At 43.0% G+C, this 11,806-nt stretch overlaps 1 protein-coding gene across 1 annotated transcript; it reads right to left on the bottom strand.

Moving 5' to 3' along the window:
• Positions 1-4,785: 4,785 nt before the first annotated feature.
• On the bottom strand, positions 4,786-6,724 carry ID3 (inhibitor of DNA binding 3). Its single transcript, XM_088459961.1, has 3 exons — positions 6,191-6,724; positions 5,966-6,036; positions 4,786-5,501 (listed from the first exon to the last, which is right to left on the bottom strand). Exons 1-2 carry the CDS (start codon positions 6,500-6,502, stop codon positions 5,983-5,985), a joined length of 366 nt encoding a protein of 121 aa, XP_088316087.1. The 5' UTR covers positions 6,503-6,724; the 3' UTR covers positions 4,786-5,501; positions 5,966-5,982.
• Positions 6,725-11,806: the final 5,082 nt, after the last annotated feature.

The following is an 11,806-nucleotide window of genomic DNA, read 5'->3' as shown; positions in this document are numbered from 1 at the left end:
CATGACCTCAGTGCTGCGAGGCAGTAATGCTAACCATTACACTGTCTGTGCTGCTATATATATATAAAAAGAACAAGGAGGCACTCCCAGTAATAGGTGAAAGATCAAAAATTCTGTATTTCAATAATGTGGCATCTTACATCGACGTTTCAAAGCCCGTAGGCTTTTTAATCAGGATTAGTCACAAACATAGTGTTTATATATATATATATATATATATATGTATATATATATATATATATATATATATATATATATATATACTCAAGCGTTGGGTCTGGCACTCCACTTTAAAGATATTATTATTATTATTACACACATACATATACACTGAGTAAGGATCAATAAACGTTGAAAAATGTGTTGCTAGGGTGAACTGCGTGAATAACGTATAGGAAACATCTGCATGGGATGTGAAGTTAATTAACATAGTTGGATTTTATAGCGCTACACCTATCTGCAAAGGATGTCTTTAATGCATTGTGCTGGTGCTGGTGATCTAGATAGGATGCAATTAAAATGTACAACCACATGTGCACATGGGATTGTAATAGATGTACAGCTAACACACATTTTTGGACGGGTGCAGTCATTGCCTTGTATAGCAGAGCACGGGGGAGGGTGGATTGTGTTTAGGAAGTGAGGGAGTGTACGAGCCACTGAATAGATGCAAATGGAGACAGATGAGGGGGGAGAGGGGAGGAGGGAGGCCAGCAGTCAGACAGGCTGGCGCCAGGAGACACCTGCGGGTCCCAAAACAATGACAATGCCAGGTGAAGAATTCCTAAAACATCCCCCTACCTCTCTTACTAATCACAGCTGATTACAGCTGCACAGACCCCCCTCCTCTTCAGCTTTCTCTTTTTCCCCCTCCTCACAAAGGGCAAGGGAATCCTATTATCTTAAAGAAAAAAAAAACTACAACTGCTATATGCCTGGTAATAGGATCACTAGCCCCCTGTAACCCAGGCGATCCTCAGCATTGATGCACATTGAAAGTAATCGTCTTTTGCCGCAACACATCTTGCAACATTTGTATAAGGGAACCTTTCTTCTTCTGTTCCACTGTGAGACATTAGCAGACATTATTACATTATAGATCAATATAATAAGGGTTACAATTGTTTACAGTAAGTAACTTATTTGAAAGGCCCTCCGCCGTGCTAATGTGTTTATATAAGGATTCATTTGCAAGCATGCATTAAAACAATGATAGCAATGATAGATGATGACTAGAATCATTATAAGGCGCTTGCTATCCAGTGCTCATGGACCTGCCATGTGATATCAGCAGAGATACAGAACACATACCAGCACATTGGACTTGTAATACACATGTGCTTGAATTATGGTTGTGAGTTGCCTGTCTCTGTGAAGAAAAGAGGGACACATATGTGCTGACCACATGCAGAAAATAGCGGGACATATTTTATGAATTAAGTCCGATTGTTTCCTAAACTGTTATGTATGAAGTGTGAAGACAGTTATTAGAAACGTTCAACATCAGGTCCCATTAACCAGTTATTTGCTGAAAATTCCTTAACCTGAATAATTTAGTAGAAACATGTGGGATGCATACAAAATAAATAGATTAATCCTTAAAAATGCCTGGAATGTTATGGGAGTCCAGAATAATACAGACCCCCAAATTCCTATAACTGCTGTATTCCGTGTCTTTATCGCCCTATACAAGTAGTTACATTATATCATACGCTCATGCTTTATAAATATATATATATGTCATGTGTATGTGTGTGTGATTTTTTTTCCATAATCAGTGAGCTTCTGCTGTGATTATACTTTCCACCACTAGCACAATAGTGACACATGTAACTAGATGAGACATTCTGTTACAAGGTCATGTAAGACAAATTATATCACTATGGTGGCTAATTTTTAAATGGATTGAAAGGTGCCATGGGAAATGGTCCCTAACTAGTTTCTGTGTCTGTTTATTCATGGCTCATAAATATGCACAATAAAAAAAAAACATCTAATGGGTACTAACATTTCTTTAATCAGTTGTGACTACAACACCTTAGTGATGGGGAGGCTTTTATTGGTACTGAAGTATTTACATTATAAAACTACTTTTAATGCAGTAGTGGAATAATAAAGCATGATTACTAACTAGAAATCAGTATTTTCACTTTTGGTTGAACTGTGGTAATGGCAGATGTGAGCTAAAGTAGAAAAGGTTGAAGTCTAGTAGATTAAACCAACAGCCTTTGACCCAAATTCTATATCTAACTAAACTAATACTTTTAGATAATTCTGGTTTATTGTCCCAAAATGATAAAACTTGTTTTTCACTTAGCAGTATCACACATTCTTTGCCAACTAGCATCAGAAAAATGCAGGCTCAGAATGTCTATCTATCTATCTATCTATCTATCTATCTATCTATCTATCTATCTATCTAGTTATGTAATGGTTTGTAACTGTCATTCATAGATAGACATGTGGTGACTCCCATCTTTTATTAATCTGCAAGTCCCAGCTTATCCTGACAAAATCTGGTTGATACAGGACTTATAGTTCCACAATAGCTGGAGAGCAACAGGTTAACTGAGTTTAGTTATTTGGTATATTTAAAGTGTGTATTGAAGTAAAGACAGGACTGGAGACACCTATATAGAACAATCTGCCCATTAGTTTAAAATCAGGCATAATTTTTTAATGAACTACACCCACTTGAGAATGGGGTAGATGTATCCAATCTTGAAGAGAGATAAAGTGGAGAGCACGGGTGTAACTAAAACTTTGGGCCCCATAGCAACATTTTTAAGGGCCCCCCCCCCCTAACTTAGGTCTTACACAATGCCCACAGTAGTTCCCCTAAAACACTAAATGCCCACTGTAATGGTGCCCCTTATGCAGTGCCCCCAGTAGTAATAATGCCCCCTGTAGTAATGTCCCTGGTAATAATGCCCCTAAAAGAATGCCCCCTGTAGTAGTGCCCCCTGCAGTGCCACCAGTAGTAAGGGCCCCTGTAGTGCCCCCAGTAGTAATGCTCCCTGCAGGGCCCAAGTAGTAATGCCCCTTGAAGTGCCCCCAGTAGTAATGCTCCCAATAGTGCCCCCAGTAGTAAGGCCCCTGTAATGCCCCCATATGATGCCCCCAGTAGTAAGGCCCCCTGTAGTGCCCCCATATGATGCCCCCAGTAGTAAGGCCCCTGTAATGCCCCCATATTGTGCCCCCAGTAGTAAGGCAGGCCCCTCTAATGCACCCTGTGGTGCCCCCAGTAGCAAGGCAGGCCCATGTAATGCCCCCAGTAGTAAACCCCCCTCCCCTGCCGCACACCGACATACACACGCACACAAAAAAAAGCCAAAAATTACCTTAAACGCCCGCTCCTCGGAACTATGGGAGTGACATCATGACGTCACTCCCATAGTGCACTGTGGGACCCGGAAAGCCGGAGCTCAGGGGTGAGCTCCATCCTTGGGCTGCCGCTGGGACGAGAAGGAGCCGCGCGCCCGCTGGTAACAATCTCAGAGGTTGCCTGGCAAATGGAGGGTGCAGGGGTTGCGATCGCTGGGCCAGAGGGCCCCTTAAGCCGCTGGCCCCCATAGCAACTGCACCCTCCATAGTTACACCACTGGTGGAGAGAGATAAAGTACCAACCAATCAGCTTCTGTCATTTCACAGGCTGTATTTCAAAAATGACAGGAGCTGATTGGTTGGTAGTTTATCTGTATCCAAGCTTTGATTCATCTCCCCCATAGGTGCCACACAGTATTATATGTAATTAGTCAAATGTAAAGAGCTGAAAGCTGCTGGAGTAATATAGGGGCCTATGTATCAAGCTATGTTTTTTATAAAATTATGTAGAAACCGCAGTTTCTGCAAAATTTTATGAATTGTACTAATCGCACATTAGAAATTTCACAAAAATCTCCTGCAGAAGGCTAATTAACACTGCTGATTGCAGTCCCCATTATTATCAATGGGGACTATGATCTGACTCCTATGTACCAAACTCCAAAAATCAAAGCTTTTCACAGTTTGGCAGCTGCAGTTTACACCATCTTCAGATGGTGTAAACTGCTTTAAGCCTATGGAGGCGCCAGATGCAGGAGAGAGATCTTTCGCTCTCTCTCACAGCCCCTGGCCGGCAGTGGAAGCTGACACTGTGCACATGCGCAGTGTCAGCTTCCACAGGAGAAGTATTTAACAAATGTGAAAGACTTCTCCAATTTGCCGGAGATATAACTTGTAGAGACATCGATTACCGCAACTGCGGTCTTGCGAGTTCCCCTTTGTACATAATTTAAAATGAAAGTACCTGCCGCGATATTTATTTATTACCAGTTATTTATATAGCGCACACATATTCCGCAGCGCTTTACAGAGAGATATGGACCCTTAATAATCATGGCAGTTCTGCGATTAGGAGTACATATGCCCCTTATACTTCTAATAGAACTACTTTTGGGTTATACTAATGGGGTGATCAGAACATGCACAATTTTATGAAGCTTAACAACCCATCTACTGCTCCTAATTAGTTATATGTTACACTAATGGGGTTATGTCAATGGAAACTGTCTTTGGCATAAACTATACGCCATTTTATTAATACTGACTATCCGTGTAGTGCTCCATGCAATGATAGTGCTGTGTGTGTGATACCATATATAGAAAATAAAGGTGGGGGTGGAAAGTGAACCAGTTATACTAGGACAGTATATGTCTTATAGATGCTAACATCCTGTAAATCATAGTAATGAAATGCATGAGGAGTGCATGTTATACAGTTAACACAAAAATAAAGAAAATCTGTTAAAAATAAGGTTGTGTTTATTATTTACATACACAAAATAACAACTTTTATAAAAAGTTTTCTAACAGAAGAAACTGTTCAGTTCCAACAGATTATTCTCTACTTTAGAGAGTGGGATATTCTGAGGTCAGTACCACAGATTAAAGGCTTCTATATCCTTGTAGAATAGAAGAAGATTTCCACATAAAGGCATCAAATGTAGATTTACAAAAATATACAGCTCTTAATGCAAGAGTTAAACATTATTTTTCCAGTAACAGAAATTCAAGTTCCTAAGAAAATATAGAAAATGGTATATTTGAACTAGGCAATAATGGCTTTTTGGTCCACAGTGAGAATAGGAATGTAAAAAAGAAAATATTTCAAAATACATGAGCGATGAATTGAAGTGGAAAAACAACAAAAGACATCTTTCATAAATCAAATTCAAACATTGCAGCCAGTCATACATGAGAGTGAAGGCTTGGTTCTAGGATATATGGAAAACAAAATTGTAACAGTATTCGAGTAGCGAGTTGAATCAGTAAAATAAAATAAGAATAAAGGCAGATCATCTATTTGGTCTTGATGGTGTTTTCAAAGTAAAATAAGTCTCTTTATCAATATAAAACTATTGGATCATCGTGATTGTTGGATCTTGAAGAGTTAAATTCTTGCATGTTGAATTCTGTTGCTTCATGTGAAGTTTTTTTTTTTTTTCACGAGTTTCCCACACCTGCAGAAGGAGAAATATGCATGTATGTAAGCGTGAGTCACAGGGAGGGAGGGGGGCAGACTGAGTGGCGCCGGAGAGGAAGCCGCTAGCCCCGCCCCTGCTAGGCCTGATAACATCGCGGCGTCTCTGGGCTAATGACAGCAACTGCTTCCTACTCTCAGCTCTGAGAATATCATACATCAAACGAGAGGCCACTCTACAGAAACATGGATCACGTTTCCTCAGTCTAAAATAAAATCACTATGAACATTACAATATATTTAATGATATGGTAATGTAGAAGTAATCATAAAAAGACAAAAAGCACCACTATGATGATATCTAACATATGCACGAGTCTGGCTTTCTATATTATGACGCCTGTCTCAATCTATAATGTATTGTAACAAATCAGAATAAAATAATATCAGACTGGCTAAAGGAGGGCATAAGGAAGGATAGATAGCAAGGAAACAGGGACTTACCATGACAGCTAGATGGGTCAGTGGCAGATGCTGGCGTCTCCTTTCGTTGACATTTCTGAGAAATCAGACTTCTGTAAAGGGGAAACACGGATTATCAGCACCATCTAGCATTAGCAGTTCCACATTGCAACGGGGAAGAGAAAACTTGCTATAGCGATGTGAGGCATTGGATGAGGTTACATGAGATATGCATTAAATCATGGGCTAGTAGTCATCGTTACTTACTTGTAAGGAGAGAATGGTGTTTCCAACGCTGTGTTGCTGCTCTTCACCCAACACTATCTGGAGGTCGAAGATGTAATCAATAACGTGTTGCAGGATCTCTACTTGGCTGAGTTTGCTGCCTTGGGGTATCCCAGGAACCAGCTCTCGGAGCTTGGAGTAGCAGTCATTCATATCATAGAGAAGACCCATTGGTTCGTCAACGCCTGTACCCTTGTGGCTGCTACTCCTGGCGATGCTCAGACTCTGCTCCGACAGGCAGCAGACAGCCTGGTAGCAGCTGGCCATTGATCTCACGGGACTGATGGCTTTCATGGCTGAAGAGGCTTCTTCGAGATGCAGATCAATAACGGAGTGATGCGGGGCAAGTGGCACCTTGTAGCGTGTGTAGCCCTTGTGTGCTCACTGTTACCACGCAGAGAAAATCTTCTGCAGCTCCGGAGATGGGCACTGTTGCGATTTGTATGAGAGAGAGATAATTCTCAAAGCCTGATCACTCCTATTTGCTGGTTGTGTGTGTTTGTCAGCGAGGCAACCTCACATTCCTATATATAGGCACACTCCTCCCCCTCCCTCCTCCTTGCAAATCTGCCCCTTCTCTCCACCCCACTGCTTCATAATATTGAGATAACAGCTGGTTGAACACTTTAAAACAGCTTATCCTGATTCCTGGGGGACTGGAGCCAGTGACATTAATGTCACCGAGAAAGGCATAGTAGAGGAGAGGGGGCTGTTTTTTTTTTTTTGTCACACGGCGTTTTATTAGATTGCCAATATAGTAATACGTACCCCCCCCCCCCCCCCCCAAAAAAAAAAAACCTCACACGTCTCCTAGAAGACAGCCCTTTAAATATCTAAACAGTCATTACACACACACACATACATTATATATAGATAGATAGATAGATAGATAGATAGATAGATAGATAGATAGATAGATAGACTGTATATATAGAATATTTGGATTATTGCTACAATAACTTAGTTACGCTAGGCCACAGTATATTAAGATGTGAAGAAGTTACACTGTAATGTTTATTTTAAAAATTCTAAAAATCCCCAATCTGACAACAGCTATAATGACTAATACACCGCTCTCCTGATATTTATTTTTCCACCCTGTGCAATATCTTGATCCGCATGTGTAATTACGCGTGCATTTATTTCCACAGTTGACTTCTGCTTTTAATCTGTTTCTTTAGTGTAAACTCCATTTTCCTTACCCCCCTTCTCTCCCACATCACCCCCCTCCCTCCCTGACCTCCAGACTTTCTGGCGTCAGGAATATTATCCTGTGACCAAGGAGGGAAGAGGCTGGGAACTGAATGAGCAAAACAGACAGGCTGGCTATGATGGGGGTAATGTGAGTGGCTGCTATTTATTTATATAGCGCACTTATATTATGGAATTTCAAGTGTACAAGTTATTTTATAAATTAAGAACTTTTTCCTTGTCCCCTAATATTTGTTACCATCCCAAATATTATATAAGCAACCATAAAAAAGTTACTTTTATTGGTTGATCTTAATAACTGTGTGTGCTGTTGTTCAATTACTGCATATCTAATAATTTACTTAGCCATAGATTAAATAGACGTTTTTCAGGTTACAAACCTGTGTTTAAATATAGATATATTTTATGCTGACTGACATGCATACACAATGTACTCTGCATAGCAGCAGTGTCTGTGTGTACACAGGTTTGTATGTGCACATTGCACTCCCCCCTCCTCTCTGTTTCTACTGCAGACAGCCTGGCGCCAGTCCGTGACGTCACATCCCCGCTCCCCCTCCCTCCGGGGGACGCGTCTCCATTGGCAACCACTCCGCCAAAGCCCGACCAGCTAGGGGAGAGCAGTGGGCGTGGCTAGTGTCAAACAGCTGCAGCTGTAGAACCCTCCTTAAAGGAGAACATCACCTACAGCCGTTCCCAGGAAATCAAACCTGTAACATCGTTAACTGTAGCCACACAAGTGTACACACCTCTGTATGCATAGCTGCATATACACAGGGTGTCAGAAAGTCAATACAGCTGTGTATTACCACTACTTGTAGCAATCAGGTCTAATCCTATTTTATAAATAACGTGACATACCACTTTAACTCTTTCATTAGTATGCTAAGTATAATTAAAAAATAAATGCAATCCCATTATCTATTGTTTTCTATTTCATAGGCATAATGTTAGTAAGATGCAATCAGCATGCTTAAATAAGTACTGGTGTTCTCCTCATGTATTGCAAAACTCTTAAATAACATGTTAATATAAATTCTACTTTGATGTAACCAATTAAGAAAACCATTAACAAAGTCAACTGAAATTCTTCTAGTGGAGTTAAAAATGATCAATTAGAATTATACCCCTTTTACACCAGGGTCTACCCAGTTCGCAGCTCAGTGTAAAAGGGTCCCTGAAAAACAACCTGGGTCAAGTGACCCGATAATCCAACCCAGGTAGCTACCAGGGTCGGACCCAGGATGGATCTGGGCAGTAGCGGCTCCAGGCACGGGCAAGCCGGTCCGTCGCCCGGAGCGCTACTGTTTCTGGAGGGCGCAGGGAACTAGCACTATAGTTGATATTTAAGCTCAGGGGGAGGGAGCGGAGGAGGGAAGGGGCGGCAACACAGGACGCCGGCCATGGACCTGGGTAATGGTGCAGTGTAAACAGCGCAACCCGGGTTATCCGACCTGAGTCATGCCTAAAATGAGCTGATTGGTGGTTGTGGAGCAGTCACCTCCCACTTTTCATGACCTCACAAGTTTAGCAGGGCAGACCCAGGTTCAGTGTGAACGTGACTGACCTGAGAATAACCAAGATCGATGGTGCTGTGTAAACTGTGTCTCACCTGGGTCTGACCTGGGTTTGAACCATGTCTGAAAACCCAGGTCGGACCCGGGTTTTTGGTGGAAAAGAGGTATAATTAATACCCCTTTTCCACCAAAATTCTGAGTCTGACCTGGAGTTGGAACAGGGTTCCTATGCGGATCAGACCCGGAATTTAGCCGGCGCCGACTTGGGATATTCCCGCAGTCGGGTCTGCATAGACCCGGCTTTTCCAGCGTGAAAGTGGATGCTTGGAGACGACGTCATCTCCAAGCGCCACTGAAGCCGGACCAATCGGCCAGCTTGCGGCGCACTGCAGGTCATCGTGACCCGAAGTGCACTGTTCTCATAGCAGTGTTTCACGGGCTACTCCCGTGTTAAACCCTGCTATTTACCTGCGTTGGATTGCCGGGTCTCTGGTCATAAATAATTGTCATAACTGATAACTTACATGTTCTGTAACACGTCATCCACTGATGTTAGGAAAACGGCAGTGATGTCATATACAATTGCATTTGTCATGCTGTGGTAATAAGCAGTTGTAGGCAAGTAAACAGAGCTGGCAAATCTAGCAATGCTACTACTGCACTACAATTGCTACTGAACCAATGGGTTCTATTCCCATTCTTCTTCACAAGCTTGTGTTAGAGGGGTCTTATGCTACTACTAGCTTCACTAATGACTGATGGGAGCTCTACTTCGTGGCAACCTGCTGGCGCAGCATTACTTATCAATAGACCTTAGTTTATCAACAAGTCAAGTCCATTGACTGTAACAGTTGCAAATTACGTGCAATGCAGAAGAAACATAAAAAAACAACAAATTGTGTCACATCACGCAAACAGTCACTGGCAACATGTCTCAGTACTGTAGACTTCACTTGATAGTCATATGTTCCAATATAGTGAAGACAGATATTGTAGCTTTTAGGTGCCCATTTATCATGTATATTTGTGGCTTAATCCCCAAAAACACCTGTTTTGTTGGGGCTACCCGCAAATATTAAGGGGGTTATTCAATTAGGAGCAAGAATAGCAAAAATCCCACACCTGCAGGTTTTTTTCTGCATTGTGCAGGATTTTTGCTATTCAATTAGTTATGGAGTGTTTTAGTTTTTGAGCGCCGGGAAGTTTTTTTTTTTTTAGCAGCCCCAGAGCACTCCCAATTTTTCCTAAAATTCATATTTTAAGGAAAAATTGTTGGGATATGCTCTGGGACCTGGCAGCACCCCTCATAATGACTAATTAAGCAATTGGAAGTATCCAATTAGCTTAATCAGTCCTTAATTACTCACCTTCGGAAGCAGTGACTTTTGCATCCAGCATTGAGAGCCTGGTCTTCTGTAGCAGGGTGAGTATTACCCCTTTTACACCAGAGCAAAAACCTGGGTTTTTGCTGGGTCTACCCGGGTCGCAGCTCAGTGTAAAAGGGTCCCTGAAAAATTACCTGGGTCAAGTGACCCTGCAATCCAACCCAGGTAGCTACCAGGGTTGGACCCTGGATGGACCCAGGTAATGGTGCAGTGTAAACGGTGCAACCCAGGTTATCTGACCTGGATCATGCCTAAAATGAGCGGATTGGTGGTTGTCGAGCATTCACCTCCCACTTTTTATGACCTCAGAGGCTTAGCAGGGCAGACCTGAGTTCAGTGTGAACAGGGCTGACCTGGGAGTAACCCAGATCAAAGATGCAGTGTAAATGGGTCTGACCTGGGTCTGACCAGGGTTGGAACCATGTCCAAAAACCCAGGTCGGACCTGGGTTTTTGGTGGAAAAGAGGTATTAGTGAGTCCTTGTAAGTGTTTATGAGTGAGTGTGTGTGACTGACCCCGGTGTGTGTGAGTCCCCCCTCCGTGTAATACCCCTTTTCCACCAAAATTCCGGGTCTGACCCGGAGTTGGAACAAAGTTCCTATCCGGATCAGACCCGGAATTTTGCCGGCGCTGACTCAGGATATTCCCGAGTCAGCGCCGCTCACACCGCAGTCGGGTCTGCATAGACCCGGCTTTTGCGGAGTGAAAGTGGACGCTTGGAGATGACGTCATCTCCAAGCGCCACTGAAGCCGGACCAATCGGCCGGCTAGCAGCGCACTCCAGGTCATCGTGACCCGGAGTGCGCTGTTCCCATAGCAGGGTTTCACGGGCTACGCCCGTGTTAAACCCTGCTAGTTACCTGGGTTGGATTGCCGGGTCACTCGACCCGGCGATCCAACCCTCTGCCCTTTTACACCAGGGAGCTGCCCGGGTTAACCCTTCAAAAACCCGGGTTTTAGCTCCGGTGTAAAAGGGGTATAAGTGTATTCCCCCCTGTAGCCAGCACTAGAAGAACTGCATCTCCCAGTAGCCCTTGCATCTCCCAGGACCCCCGGAGCCTCCCAGTAGCCCCCGGGACTGCCAGCAGCCCCCTCCCCAGTGACAAAATGAAGGGGAGGCCACCAGGAGCCACGGAGACCCCCATACATATATCATTTTCTATTTTTTATATGTGCTGCAGGGTTTTCAGCTCTCGAAACCCTGCAATCAATTTTTTTTAAATTGGATACTGCCCCAATTGAAAATGCCCCTAAGTTTCGTCCAGATGTATTACAGAGGAACTGCAGCAGATATCTCTGATAACTGCTGCGATCCCTCCATTCCCACCGGCACCTGCATAGGTTTCTGTGGGTGATGCGATGCTGCAATATTTACCAATTTCGGAATGCAAAGCATTCCAGAGATTGATCTCCACAAATACCGCCATCTGTAGATGGTGGTAGCCCATTGTAGTGGCATAGCCTATGGGCTACACATCGCAGGT

The sequence above is a fragment of the Taudactylus pleione genome, unplaced genomic scaffold (assembly GCF_031769625.1).
Source record: "Taudactylus pleione unplaced genomic scaffold, aTauple2 ptg000959l, whole genome shotgun sequence".
NCBI lineage: Eukaryota > Metazoa > Chordata > Amphibia > Anura > Myobatrachidae > Taudactylus > Taudactylus pleione.
Note: the sequence above shows the minus strand (reverse complement) of the source record. Positions and strands in the feature narration are given on the sequence as shown.

Bases quoted from the DNA above. Each gene is read 5' to 3' on its own strand.
- ID3 (XM_088459961.1), bottom strand. From the start codon at position 6,502: ATGAAAGCCATCAGTCCCGTGAGATCAATGGCCAGCTGCTACCAGGCT. The intron at 6,037-6,190 runs GTAAGTAACGAT...TCCCCTTTACAG, and splicing joins ACACCATTCTCTCCTTACAA to AAGTCTGATTTCTCAGAAAT.